Consider the following 15,396-nt stretch of genomic DNA (forward strand, 5'->3'; position numbering starts at 1 on the left):
GTTCCAGCACTCAGGAAACCAGTTCAAGAGCATAGATGGAGACCCAGGGAGCAGAAAAGAGAGATAGCTTAGAAACAGCCACACACAGGTGGCGCAAAGTGCAAGGACTGGTGTAAGGATCCAGGTTTGAGCCTGCAGGGGAGTCACTTCACAGGCGGTGAAGCAGGTCTGCAGGTGTCTATCTTTCTCTCCCCCTCTCTGTCTTCCCCTCCTCTCTCCATTTCTCTCTGTCCTATCCAACAACTATGACATCAATAACAACAACAATAACTACAACAATAATAAAACAAGGGCAACAAAAGGAAATAAATTAATTAAAAAATAAATAAGCAGCCACACAATCAATGCCTAATCCATCAAAGGTGGCATTACATGGTGACAAAATAGTGGGCCATGGTGGTGGGGGGGGATATTTCGAACCTCTTCCTAATAGTACCAACCTCAGTTATAGGTAGATTAAACACTGAAAATGAGCAGTCAGAAAACTTCCAGAAGGTCAGAAAGCGACTTCTATAGCCTTATACTTTGGGAATTCTTCTTAGTGGAGATCAAAATGTCCTGTCACCACTTAAAGGAAAGTGGACAAAATGGATTGCTTCAAAATAAAGAAGTCCTGGTCAGGGATACAGCTCAGCCTGTTAGACCACCAACTTGTATGGCCAAGGTGCCAAACGTCCCAGGTTCAATCCCTGGCATAGTCACCAACCAGAGCTAATGAGTGTTTTAAGTTCTCTCTCTCTCTCTCTCTCTCTCTCTCTGTCTCTCTCTCACATTTTAAAGCATTTATTTTTATTTTTTAACTTTATTTTATTTTGATAGAACAGAGAGAAATTGAGATGGGGAGACAGAGAGGGAGTGATATAGAGGGACACTTGCAGATTTGTTTTACTGCTTGTGAAGCTTTCCCTTTGCAGGTGGGGACCAGGGACTTGAAACTGGGTCCTTGTGCATGGCAATACATACACTTAACCAGGTGTGCCACCACCTGGACCCAGTGCTCTAAGATTTTTATCTATCTATCTATCTAATAATAAGTAAATCTTTAAAAAGTATAAAATAAAGCAAAGTGATCAGGAAGGCTGGGTCCCGAGTGTGGCCCAGCACAGCTATGGTCAGTCTAGCCTCATCAACCACAAAGCACTCTCTAAGGAGTCACACGGAGACCAGGCACGTTTCTAACTGAAGATCTCGAGGCTGTGAGACATATGGAACATCTTCCTTTGGACAAAAGGGTGGGAGAAGGAAGACACAGTGAGAGCTAGAGATCTGGGACCTTCCAGACAGACTCTCTCCCCCCCCCCCTCTCTCTCTCTCTCTCTCTCTCTCTCTCCCCCTCTCCCTCTCCCTCTCCCTCCCAACCCACATTTGGGAGATTTTAGGAAGACAGAAAGGGGAAAATGTTCGGTGAGGAAATCTTATTCTCAAAATTGTACACTGCCACTAAATAAAGCTTCCCACTGCCTGTGGCATCGGAGATGGGCAGTTCCTGCTCTATTTTCACACTACTGATGGGGTAGCAGGATGTTAATGCCCTCAAGAACCTCATACCACAGAACAGGGCCTGACCTGTTACTCGTGTCCCGGGAAGAAGGCAGGAGGCAGGGAGCTCACACTTACATCTGCAGGCTTTTATTTAAGGAAGTGAAAGAGGCATGCAACTTGGAGCCTTTGGACACTTACTCCTCCTCATTTTCCAGGAAGGACTGCTGATTCTCAAAGGAGGACTAGTCAACTAGAGGAATCATGTATCTGTCCAGACTAAACAAACGACTCATAACTCCTCAAGAGGGAGAATGAACCCAAATGCCAAGTCAGGATTTTCAAGACAGCTGTTGCACTAGCAGGTGTTGCTTAGAACCAACTCTTTGTGTCTGAGTGGGTTGCAACTTTTTACTAGTGAAATGGAAGTTATTTCACTACTTGTCACCAGACAACTGGTGACAGGTCTTCACTCCATCTCACAGCACTGAACATCAATGTCCCATAGGAGCTGCAGAGGAGTAGGGCCTGCAGTTCGCCAGCAAGCCCGCAGAGGGTCATGGTAGAGGAAGGAGGGAGCTTGGATGGTGTACCCACCTTGTTGAAGACCCAAATCTCTCCGTTGACGGTGGGCCGGGGCACACCATGGCCGTTGTAGTGGAAGAGAACCCGCTCTTCCTTGGCATTGCGCCGCAGGGACGTGCAGAGCTTCTTCACTTCATCCACGGTGGGGTCCAGGCTCTGCTTGTACCGGGCCTGCAGCAGGACAAGAGACGGGGGGTGATAACTATGGATTCTAAGAACCCTGTGAGATTAAACACATCAGCATCACACATGGGTTAAGTAACTGTGTGACCCAGCACAGCTGACCCGAGTTTCTCCAGTTTTAGAACTGAATGTTGTTAGCAAGAGGTGGCAGGGTCGACCTGGTTCTATGTTAGCAGGCATTACTGACTCCATGTTGCTCCTCACAAGCTAGGACTTGTAGACTTCTGGGAAAAAAACTGTACTAAGAATCTGTATGGGGAGTACCAGGAAAAGCTACCCCTCAACAAGGTTACCCAGTTTTCACTCCCTTATTGGGGGGATTAATAGTTAGATAGTAAAATACAACAGTACATGTGTAACATTTGCTTTCTTTTTTTTAAGTCTTTTTAAAAATTTATTTATTTATTTTCCCTTTTGTTGCTCTTGTTACTTTATTGTTGTTGTTATTGAAGTCATCGTTGTTAGGACAGAGAAAAATGGAGAGAGATGGGGAAGACAGAGAGCGGGAGAGAAAGAGACCTGCTTCACCACTTGTGAGGCAACTCCCCTGCAGGTGGGGAGCTGGGGGCTCAAACTGGTACTTGTTCTTTGTGCCACGTGCAGCGGGTTAAGCGCTTCACCCACTGTGCTACCGCCTGACTCCCTAACATTTGTTTTTCACCTAATACTCTACTCCCCCCACACCTAGATCTTCCACCATCATGTTCCAGGACCTGAACACCCCCCTTTGTCCCCCAGAGACCTTTACTTTGGTGCAATACAACAAATCCAGTCCAAGTTCTTTTTGTGTTTTCCCTTCTGTCTATGAGTGGGGTCATCCCATATTCATCCTTCTCTTTCTGGCTGATTTCACTTAACATGATTCTTTCAAGCTTCATCCAAAGTTGAGGTGAAAAAGGTGACTTCACCATTTTTAATAGCTAAGTAATATTCCATTGTGTATATAACCACAACTTTCTCAGCCAGTCATCTGTTGTTGGACACCAGGGTTGCTTCTAGGTTTTGGCTACTACAAATTGTATTGACATAGGTGTACACAGATCTTTTTTGGATAGTTGTGTTTAGTCCCTTAGGATAGATCCAAAGAAAGGAATTGCAGGATCATAGGGCAGGTCCATTTCCAGCCTTCTAAGAGTTCTCCAGATTGCTCTCCACAGGGGTTGGGCCATTTACATTCCCACCAGCAGTGCAGGAGAGTTCTTTTACCCCCACAAGCTCTCTAGCATTTGTTGTTTCTATCCTTTTCGATGTGTGACATTCTCACAGGAATGAAGTGGTACCTCACTGTTGTTACTCAGGTTTTACTCCAAGTGACAGGACCCTCATGTGGGGAGATGGCCTCTTAACAGAACTCTTTATGTTAGTCAGATGGTGGCCCCACTGAGCCACTGCCCTTCATAAGCTCTGGAGCCCAGCCTGAGAGTCAGATGCTTTTATGAGACTTAAGTCTGCCATTCCATAGGGGTTGCAAGCAGCTGACTAAACCTACTTTTCCTGTGTCAAGCCCTGTCTCTTGGCTAATTGTCCTTCTGAGCAGTGAACAATCTGAATTTCTGCTTCTATAACCCCAGCACCACCAACAGCTATAGCTAAATGGTGCTCTGGTCAAAAAGTAACAACAACAAACGCTGGGATAGAAACGACATCACAGGAAGAGAGTAAAACCTCTCATCCATTCAACAAATTTGTACTGCAAGAACCCTGGGATGATGGGACAGTCTGCCACAAGATAACTGAGAGAGGGCCATGTTGACACCCAGAGAGCATTTCTCAGGAGCACTGAAGACTTGATTGAAAAGGAAGGAAGGAAGGAAGGAAGGAAGGAAGGAAGGAAGGAAGGAAGGAAGGGAGGGAGGAGAAAGAAAGAAAGAAAGAAAGAAAGAAAGAAAGAAAGAAAGAAAAAAGAAAGAGATTGATTTGAGGAATATGGAAGAAAAAAATTGCTTAAATATAAGAATCTGACAGCAAGGTCAAAAGAAAGAAAAACAGTGGCAGAGAAGGTCACAGCAGGCCCTCTGCCGCCCTATACACTGGCTGCTAACCTCTCCCACCTAACCTCCTCTGTATGCTCCAATGTGAAACACTCACTGAATTAGCAGAGCTTAAAATAGACACATAAAAATCAGTGGCCTTTATGTACATAAACAATCAACAAAACAGTAAAAATCCTCATTTGTAAAGTGATAAAGTGCTTAAAATAAGGTTAACAAGAAATGTACAAAGCCACATTTAAAAACAAAACTCCTGAAAAACACAGGAGCCACCAAGAACAAACAGAAAGATGTTCCCTGCTTTGGTAGGTGGCATTGTGCACAGAGCAGACAAACCAAGCTTTTCAAGATGGGTGTTCTCAAGAAGCTGTCTCAGTGTAGACGGTGTAAAGAAGATGTGGGCCCTGAATTCTCTTGAGGAGCCATTAGTTCCCCTTTATCAAAGTGAGCATCACTTCATAGCCCTTGTCTTTGCCATACTTGAAAGGAAGTGGCTGTTACTTCCTTTCTCCCTCTCCATCTTTCACCTCAAGCCTGTCTCCAACTCTCTCCTCCACCCCCTGCAAAGATCTGATTTTTTTTTTCCCCTGGCTTAGCTGGCAAAGGAGAGGCTGGCAAGCCATTTTTGCACCCTCTCTCCCTTGGCATTGTTCAGCACAGTCTGCTGTCGTTCAGGATACTGAGAACTGTACACAGCAGAGGGCTGGGGCCTTCCCTGGGTCCAGACAACATCAGCATTATTTTTTATTTACTTTTATTGCGACCAGGGTTATCACTGGGGCTTGGGGCCTGCACTAATAAAACCACCATTCCCAGTGGTTTTTGTTTGTTTATTCTTTTTTGAATAGAAACAGAAATTGAGAAGGAATAGGGAGATAGGGAGAGAGAAAGAGAGACTCCTGCAGCATTGTTTCATTGCTCATGAAGCTTCCCCCCTGCAAGTGGGGACAAGAGGCCTGAACTTGGGTCCTTACACATGGTTATGTGTGTTTAACTGCTTGTCCCAGCAGCCACTTTTTTTTAAGTGATTTAATAATGATCAACAAGATTGTGGGATAAGAGATGTAACAATCCCACACAATTCCTGCCACCAGAGTTCTGTATCCCACTCCCTCCACTGGAAGCTTCCCTATTCTTTATCCCTCTAGGAGTATGGACCATTATTCTTAAGATGCCCAATTCTCTGCAAGTGAACTGACAAATTCAATGTGTTTCTGGTAAACATATTTATTTAGAAAATAAAGCTATTTTGTGGAGTTAATCCATTGCTACTGAAGTCCCCACAGTTTGGCTAGTCTGCCACCTTCACCCACAGCCTCACCCCCATGAAGACACCAAATGAAGCAGTGGACCAACAGGTCACTGGTTCAGTGGCTGGGGGCTCCCTGAGTAAATGCAAAACTCAGGTGCTTCCCTGAACCACTGCTGCCTTAATAGCCACACTTGGCAAGCTGCACACCACCTGAGCGGACATTTTCATCTGAGTCTTTATGGAGGTGGAAACAAATAGCTATGCATTTTAAATGGGAGTGCTCCGTGCAGGGCACCCAGCTGGTCAGCAGCAATGGCCACAGGCATTTAGAAGACAATGTTGGCAGCAGGAGCACACGGAAACAGCCGGGGTAGAGGGGGCTGAGCTGCCCTGGGATGAGATGGGGAGGTTAAACCTCACAAAATTATTTCAGCGGGTGCTGAGAGGAGTTCTGAATTTGCCATTCATTTCCCCTGTGAACACAAACAAATCAAGAGCATTTTTATTTACTACCAAGATGTGGGGCGTGGCCCAGTTCAAATGAGTTGTCTATATCGCCATGGTCTCGCCATGGTGCTGCCTGACAATGGATCTAGAGATGCAGGGCCTGTATCCAGAGCCACAGCACTTATAGACATAGGAGGAAGCTACCACTCACTACATGGGGCAGAAGCATCGGGGCTCTTTGGGGCCCAGGAGAGCTTCCAGCCTTCTCTATCACTGTGACAGGAGCCTGTGTGCTTTGAGGCAGGGACAGATGTGCCACCAATGAGACTGTGGTTGTCCCTCTGCTGGGCAGTCAGAGCCTGGAGTAGCCTCAGAACCTTCCTCTGCCTGCTGGTTTCTGAGACGTTATCCTAGATACATGAGCTACAGGGCCCAGGGAGCTGGAAGGTCAGGAGCTCCTGGTGTGGATGTGCAGAGAGCCAGCTCTCTGCCAGGTGGTGGGCGGCATGAGGCAGAGACAAGGGAGGGGAGAGGCCCAGGGAGATGAGACACAGCATGGAGGCTCCTGGCTGGGCACCCTCTATGGAGGCGTCTCCTTCCTGGGACCAGGACCCCTTGGGGACAAGCATGGAGAAGGCACCTCAAAGCATACACACCGTGGTCCCCAAAACCAGTGGGTCCCTGTCCCCAGCTCCACCTCCCTTCACTGGGGTGCAATCTGTTCTCCACTAGAATTTGAGGGGTTACTGTCCCTCTGAGGACCATTGCTGTCTCCTGAGATTCTGCCCAAGTAGGAGTTTGTTTTCCCAAAGTTCCCATGAGATCAGAGGCTTGTCACCACTAGGAGGCAGTAATAAAATTAGGGGTTCATTAGTTCTGACCCTGGCTGCACCACAGTCTTTTCCTGTGGGGTTGCAATAAAAAAAAAAAATGGTTTAGTTTCATTTCTTACCTACTGCACTAAAAGACTTGCACAGTAATGGACTTGCATGAAAGGCATTACAGATGATATTAATATGCCTCCTGGGGGATTATGGGAATTAATTAATATTTTTAAGGGTTTTGAAACGAGGCACTGTAATTTAAATGTCACATTGAGGTTTTGTTTCCAAACAGAATGCCTGGGACAAAGGCCCCATTGCCTGAGAGTGAGCGTGGCAGAGGACACCCTAGCACTGGGGGTTTATGACAGTCTCCTGAGCTATGGGAAATGACAATGCTGGGCTCTGAAGGATGCCAGTGGCGCTGGGCACCTTGGCTTCTCTTCAAGAAGGAATCAAATCTGCGCAAAGCCCCAGGACATGATGGGAGGGGAGAAAGAAGAGGGGAGAACCAGCCCCAGCACCCTGTCCTCTTCAGCAATACCCCAGTGACAGCAGGTGATTGATATGCCAAGGCTCAGGCAGAACTGCTGCAGGCCCAGGGAAGTAGTGCTGTGCCTGTCATCCCCTCTAAGGTGACAGGTCTCAGGGAGTGGGATGGGATGGAGCAAACCCCTTTGGCTCTGAGCCCCTCCTCCAATCTGAGGGCAGCCCTGTGGGTAGCAACCCCGGTGATTCTCTTCCCTGTGGCCAGAACCCTAAAGCCAGGGTCCCGATACTTCTCCAGAGTGTCTAGCCAAGACCAGTGTCCCAAGACTGGGAATATGAGGATGAATATTCCGATTCTGGTCCTCCCATCCCCTGTGGCAATAGATTCACCCCTCAAACTCAGGCCCAAGAAGGTGCTGAGATGCCTGGGAGATTCCCAGAGGCTATATCAAACCCTTTGGTCCCAAGCAGGCATCCAGGGAAATACCGAGCAGAGGAAACATAGGTCATCTCAAAGCAACCTGTCCTAGGAGACTGTCCCATAGGGGAAAGTCCCACGTGCTAGGCACTCAGGTGACTTATGCCACCACCCCTCAAAACCACTCAGTGCTGCTCTAGCCCTTTCCATCCTAGCTACTAGGAAGAGGGCTGGGCCACTGTCTTCACCATTTTTATGGTCACTGTCACTGCTCTTATCACTGTTCCCTCCACACCATAGCAATGACCACTGTCTAGGAAGGAAGGACAATGCCACATTCCCTTGTAACCCAGAGGATGGAGAGGACATTTCCTCTGAGACACTCAGGCCATGTTCCCTCTACCCAACCTTGCAGTTCATGAGTGACTAAGGAGCACAGGCCCTGGCACTTCTGTATCTTGTCTAGCACAGAGTCTTGCCATGTCTTCTTGACAAGAGAACAGGGGAGCCCAAACCTTTACTGTGAAACAGCCATCTGAGAAGCTGGGGACCCTTGCAATACACCTGAGTCCCATCTCTAGCAAGTCCAGCAGCAGCAACAACCTCCAAAAACAGTGTTTACAAGCTTCATCTGAACCCCTGCTCATAACCCCACATATCCCCTGCCCCCTAAAGGAAGGAAAGAAGGAAAGAGAGAGAGAGAAAGGATGCAAGAAACCCTTTCCACTCAGCTTTTGGTGGGGGAGGTTAATTTCAGAGTCTCCAACTCAGTTAGCTATTCTCCCAGGCTGGCACCTCCCAAAATAAACTTTTCTTCAGAGGAAAACTCTGCCAGTGTTTGGCTTTCTGTGTCAGGAGCACTGCTGCTGCCACCATCATTGTCACTCACTACTGTCACCACAGTCATCTGGTCGATGGAGGTCACATGGTAACTCTAACCTGCCTGTATCACCATGTGTGTTTGAATCTATTCTCCAAAACGTTGTGTCACCTGCAGACACACTGTGACCTCGGCGGCTCCCCTCACCTGTACACTCCTGGGGTGGCTGTCTGTGCCAACCTGGAGGCAACTGGACCCCAGGCAGAGGGCAATGCTAAAGTCCTCCACCTCCATGTTCCACTTGCCTGGTATCTGCTCACTTTTCTTCTGTCTCCAACTCCTAGTCGAACACTGACATTCCAAATACTAGGTTAAATAGTATTTTACTGGAACTGCCTCCTGCACCCCCCCCCAACCCTCAGAGGGAAAAAAAAAGCTGGGTTAGGTGCTTGTGGCGAGAGCTCCATGCACCGCAGCAGGGATGACCTGTTTTTTCCTCTCTCCTCCCTCCTTCCAAAGTGACGCTGGTGCTCACCTTTGCACACACACCCACACAAGGCCTTACAAACAAATGATGGCTTGCAAGCCAAAATAGAATACCTGAGTACAAATGGGAGACCAGAGTCTGCACCCTGCCATGAGAGTGGGCACCCACAGGGTACCTGCCATGACACCAGTGGTAGATCTGTTTGTGCATAGAACAGCCGCCAGGCTCCCCTTAGAGGTCACTAGCTCCTCTCAGCCTTACCAAGGCAGCTGTGGGGACAGGGTATGTGTGCACCCCACTGCAGAGCTGTGGGCCTGGTCTGGCCTCTAGCCTGTGAGGAAAGTTTTCAGGAGTAAAAAAAAGTGACCCTAGGAGAAGTCTGGAGATGTGGGAGCCAGGGCCCCATCCCAACCAGCTCCAGGGCCTGTCTGCTCATTCTGCACTTTGGGGAACTAAGGACCCCACTCATATCTCATGGTGAGTGATGGCTGGGGGCCTGGCTCTAGAGGGACAGGCAGGATGTTCCCAGCACATCTCCTGGCCTGGGGAGAAGCCTTCCACCTCCCACCTGGCTGTTTCTGTCTCTGGCAAGATCTGACTTAGATTTACATTTGCTTCAAGAGCCCAGGCTCCCCTGCTGATGCAGTAATATATCTCTCTAATGTCTGTCTGTCTGTCTGTCTGTCTGTCTGTCTGTCTGTCTATCTATATATCTCTATCTCTGACTTGGCCACTAGGATTATGGCTAGGATTTGGTGCTTGCATGACTGTATCACCCTTTCCTGGAGACTATTACTATTTCCTTTTCTTTTTTGATGGAGGGTGACACAGAGAGGAGAGAGAACTGCTGCACTGCTCCGCTGCCCATGAGGCTACCCCCTGCAGCAGGGGATTAGGGGCTTGGTGCTGGGCCCTCCAGCGTGATGATGTATGTGTTCTACCAAGTGAGCTAGCACCTGGTCCCAAGTAGTAAATCATTTTAAAAATAGCTTCTCTATTCCACAAGTTCCCTCCTCTTGATTCTAATCCTCACAGGACAGGGGCAGATGGAAACGTGTCCAGGTGCCCATACCTTGCCTACCTGCAGTGTGCGTCCAGGGCAGTGGTGCTTCACAGGTTTTAGTGACAGTGACAGCCACCTCTCTGTGGCCAGCTGGGAGCAAGCCCAGTCAACCATGTCACACCTCCAGGGACAGGTGAGGCAGAGTGAGGACCCCGGGGAAGGAGTCTCACTGACACGAAGCCTTCCCCAAGGGGTGCAGCTTCTGCTTGCCACTCCCGCCTTGGTATGGGAGGCGGCCTCAAAGAAATGATGTGTGACCACAGGAGATCTCCCACCATCAATGATGACCCCAAGGTGGCAGCTTCAGGATCCAGCCCTGTGGGCACTGGGCCTGGGGATCTGCTGCCTATCCCCCCTCCGTACAATGGCTCGCTTACTCCCCTGACAAAACACAGGCCAGGAGGCCTCAGCAGAGCTGGGGTGGCCCTCGCATACTGAGATGCTCTGGCTGCTACCCTATGCCCTTCATCCTCCATCAGCAGGAAAAACAGAACAGAGAGAGCTGTACCAGCTGTCAGCTGGGCACATGGTTGGTGAGTGGCCAATCTGCTCCAAGGATAGGTGTCCTGTTCCAGGGCTGTGGCTTCCCCACCTCACACCTTGGAGACAGGAGGGAGGATGAGTGGGTGCAGAGAGGGGTGCCTGGCTGAGCACTGAGGTAAGCCCCTCCTCCCACCTCTGCCTTGGTCTGCTTCCCTGAGTGGTGAGGCGGGTGTGAGTGCAGCCCCAGGGGAGCCAGAGAACTGGGTATGCGTTGCCGGCCCACCACCGCTGCTACCGCAGACCATTTCCCAGCAGTGCCCTATCAGCGCCCAGAGACTCCCTCCTCGCATTAACGCAGCTGCCTCCAAGCCAGATCGATGGCTGCGAGTTACCTGGAACACTCAATACTTCCTGGCCTGTCGGCAGGGAGAGCTCAGGACTGAGTGATGGGGAGGTGCATAGAGCTGAGGGGGCCCTGGAGAGTAGAGGGACAGTGGGAAGAGGGGAGAGGTCACTTGCTGGCCACAGTAACCACTGTCCTGCCCTGTGCTTGGCCACTGCTTATGGCATGTCTCCAAAAGGCGCCAGCGGGGGGCGCCTGCTGCTCTGGGCTTCACCAGAAGCAAATACAGGGAGGCAGAAATGCATGAACACAAGCAGGGCCTGACATGCTGCGGGCCCTAGGGCTGACTCCCTGAGGAAGGGCAGCAAGACTCTGGGAGTGAGGGCCAGGCCCTGTGCCTGCAGTGGGCAGCCCTGGCCTATGCTCACCCAAGACGCTCTTGGCATAGCTTGTTCCTCTCCATTCCAGATGCCTGGCACAAGGCCCTGGCTTCTTCCTGCTCGAGAGATGCATATCTGCCCCATTTACATGCGGGGAGCCCCCTGTGCCAGAGGCTGCTGCTGAAAGGGCTCTGGGACTACACGTCACGTGGGCACAAGGCTGGGAACACTGCTCTTTCCTGCACAGGTCTTCCCAAAGAGCAGTTTTACATGAAATGGGTTAAGATCAGTGCTTCTCTTTCCTTTATACATTATTTAGGAACAGGTCTTCATCCTGTCCTCAATTTACCAAGGAGGCAGGAGAGAGGTAGACGGCTGATACAAAATCTAAGCTAGAAGCTGCAACTCCGAGGTGGAGTCTGCAGACCGGCTCCAGTCCTCTCAGGGGCAGGGTCTGCCGAGTCCCTTCCCAGGTCTGGAGGCAGGCTTTGTGTCACGGCCCGGGGTGGGGGTGGTGGTGGTGGTGGTGGAAGACTGGTCATAGGAGTTTAATGAAACAAAGAAAGCAAGGTGGGGAGAATGTGTCAAATCCACTACAGATTATCTGAGAGAAAAATGAAAGTGAAATTATTTAGGGTAAGGGAGACAGCACGGTGGTTATGTAAAGGCTTTCATATATAAAGTACCAAGAATCCCCGGTTCAATCCCCAACACCATCACAAGCCAGAGAGGAGCTGTGTTCCCAATAGATGCACAGACATACAGGCACGCACACTATATTCCAATGCTTCTATTATTAAAATGTTTAAATCAGGGGCCAAGCAGTGGCACACCTGGTTGAATGCATACATTACAATGTGCAAGGATGCAGGTTCAAGCTCCTGGTCCCCACCTGCAGGAAGAAAGGTGCAATGGTAAAGCAGGTCTTTGATGTTTCTCTCCCTCTCTATCTCCCCTTCCTCAATTTCTCTATCCCTACCCAATAATCAATAAATAAAACATATTATTAATTTTTTTAATCATTACCTACAGAAGATGGGGGTAGAGTAGAGAGAACAGAAACAGAAATCAGACTTCTCTGAATAGTCCTTGTTTCATATATTTGACTTTGGAATATTTTACACAACTGGAAAGAAAAAAAATGTTTAACTTAAAGAATTCCTTAGAACTTGGAAGCAAAGTAGTGAAATAGTTCACTTGGATAGTGCACTGCTTTACTTTGTGTGAAACCCAGGATCAAGCCCCCCCCCCCCACAGCAGTGGGGAAAACTGGTGCTGGGGTCTTTTTCCCTGTCTCTCTGCCTGTGTGTCTCTCCTACCTCTATCTATCTGGGGAAACAAAAGTCCTCCTGGAGCAGTGAAGTCCTGGTAATGACAATAAAAAATAAAAATCAACGTGCACGCAGTTGACTGCTACAAGCCAACAGGAGGTGCAGTCTTCTGTCGCTGCTAAACAGGACAACCTGCCCAGCCTCGGGTGCCAGCATGGCAGGAAGTGCAAATACCTGGTGAGCAGTTGCCAGCAGTCATGTTAGTGGCAGTGCTGGCATTACTGTCTCAAAGTGCTTAGTGTGGAAAGAGAGGGATGAGTAGTTATGTTGGTGTCCATGGAAAACCTAAACGTTCAGCATGTGAGAAAACAGAGCTGCAAGTCCAGTCTGGTTAAGTCAAAACCCTGCAACCCTAAAACCAAATCAGTCCGAGCTCTTAAAGGAGTCCGTCAACACAGAAGAGCGGGAAAAACTGAGCACACGCCAGTATTACAGGGGTCTGGACTGAGCTTTCTAAAGCCCACCTCCCACTCCATGGACCCAGAACCAGGATGGGGGACAGTTCAGCAGCTGCAGCATTCACCTCACCATGGGTGAGGCCCTTGCCACCACATGGGAGCAGCATGGCACCTGGGAAGGGAGCTCCATGGATGGTATAGCAGTGTTGAGGTTGCTCTCCAGGTAAAGATGAAAAACTGGGCCCAGGAGGCCAAGCAGCAGTATGGCCACATGCTCAAGATCCTGAGTCCATTCCCTAGAGCTGCAGAGGAACGGGGGCACCCAGGACTCCGCGATAGATCCCGCTTAGGGAGGAGAAGGAGATAGGCTGAGGCCACGCAGCAGCAGGAGATGAATCCCACAATCTTCTGGATGGTATGGGCAGATCAATAGTTCATAAAATGTTCCCTTTACCATGTCCTGATCCAAACACATCGACTGTGTATGTTTAAAGTCACAATTATCCACAGAGATATTATGAAATATTTGCACATGAAATTATATGATATCTGGAATTTGTTTCAAAATAAGCCCCCAAAGTGGGTGGAAGCAGGGAAGTAGGTGGCAGCAGGGATGAAAGGAGACTGGGAACAAGTTAATAACTAATGGGAGACAGATAGCAGGAAGTGTGGAGATTTTCCAGAAAGAAAAGTTTAAAAACTCACAAGTGAATGAGCCACAAAACAGACAAGAGAAGCAGACAATGCCTGTGTGAGCAGCACTTCCAAATGTTTCCTTAGCATGAAGGGCTGCCCCAAGTATTGTCTGCACATGCATTCAACAATAACTTCAGGGTTAGAGTCTGCTTATACAAAGCATTTCACTTGGGCAGACTATTTTAAAAGGTGTCCAAACAGGTCTACCCCCTCCCCCCCACACACACTGATTTTGAATTTTATGTTGCTTTCTTTGTCTTTTTTGTTTCTTGTTTTATGTGGTTATGGGGTTGGAGCCTAGGGCTCCACACACTCTACTGCTGAGTCACCTTCTCGGTCTCTGAACAGGTGACAATCTCAAGTCTATTGAAGTTTGGTCACCAAATGACTCAGCAGTCTCAAAGTCTGTGACACCCGGGACAAGTAACTTTCATCCATGCAGTGCTAGTGCTACTGTGTTGCAGAAAACCCTCTGGCAGCCACACAGGATGGAGAGGCATCCTAATGGTGTGAGACGTGTTCAGCTTCCACCTGAGTGCCTGGTTTTCCATCCCCATGGGCCCAGTGAGGGTGGCAACTCCTGGCACAAGCTGTCCCCAGCTGTAGGCTGGGGGCGCCTGGGGCTCTGCCTCTACTGCCGCCTGCCCACCTCAGGCACTGTGTGGAGGGAGACACCCATGTGCTCGACAGGAAATAAGTGACTGTCCTGCAGAACAAGCTGCGCTGCTCTTACTGGGGGAACAGGAGTTGTCCATATGTTCTCCAGGGTGAGAGTATTTGTGGTCATAGGGGTGATCTCACCCATAGGAGAAAAGATTGTGGCTGCTCTGCTGGACAGTGAGAAACACTTGACCCGCATCTTGAGGCTAAGTCATACTGACAGCCAGGAAAACCACCCTCTGGCACTTGGTATGGCAGCCAGACACCACTTTGCATGTGAGGCCAGATCAGAGCAGCTCCATAGGAAGCAGATGACTATACACACACTGGACTCACCCTGGAGGCAGGGAGGCCTGACCTCAGCACCTACTTCAGCTCAGCTGTAGCCCTAAGCCAGAAAAGCACAGTCTACTGTCCCTGCCTGAGGTGGTAGCAGCAGCAGCAAGGCCAATCAAAAAGGAAGACCTTCTTATGCCCCGGGTCCTTCTACTAGAGTGTCTGTCCCACTGGGAGGGCTCAGATTCCCCAGACAACAACCCTGACATAATCCTGGATTGGGAGGTTTGAGGGAAGACAGTTGGAAACTTATGGAATAGTGTTTCCCTTGATAAAAGAGACTGGCTTGGTGTATTGCACCAAAGTAAAGACTTGGGCGGGGGTGGGGGTGGGGGTGCGTACAGGCCCTGGAAAAGGATGACAGAGGACCTAGCGGGGGCTGTATTATTATGTGAAAAACTGAGAAATGTTATGCATGTACAAACTATTGTATTTACTGTCGAATGTAAACCATTAATCCCCCAATAAAGGAAAAAAATAAAAAAGAATTATACCCTGTAGCCAGGCGTAGAGCACCTGGTTAAACACTAACATTACAGTGCTCAGGGACTCAGGTTCAAGCCCCTGGTCCCCTCCTGCAGACAGAAAGCTTCACAAGAGGTGAAGCAGGTCTGCAGGAGTCTCTCTATCCCTTTCTATCTCTATCCAATAATTAATAAACTTAAGAAAACATTTTTAAAAAAGAACTATACCCTGGAATCTTAATCACAAATAAAAAAGGCTTGGAAAAAAGA

The 15,396-nt window shown here is 48.9% G+C and overlaps 1 protein-coding gene across 3 annotated transcripts in view; it reads right to left on the reverse strand.

The window, feature by feature from the left end:
* RPTOR (regulatory associated protein of MTOR complex 1) overlaps positions 1 to 15,396 on the reverse strand; it is a 352,764-nt gene that overhangs the window by 202,972 nt on the left and 134,396 nt on the right. For all 3 annotated transcript variants that reach the window (XM_060171822.1, XM_060171821.1, XM_060171823.1), the window contains exon 4: positions 2,077 to 2,235. In XM_060171822.1, coding sequence (XP_060027805.1) covers positions 2,077 to 2,235 — 159 coding nt within the window. The remainder of the gene's footprint in view (positions 1 to 2,076; positions 2,236 to 15,396) is intronic.

This window comes from Erinaceus europaeus, chromosome 14, assembly GCF_950295315.1.
Source record: "Erinaceus europaeus chromosome 14, mEriEur2.1, whole genome shotgun sequence".
Classification (NCBI taxonomy): domain Eukaryota; kingdom Metazoa; phylum Chordata; class Mammalia; order Eulipotyphla; family Erinaceidae; genus Erinaceus; species Erinaceus europaeus.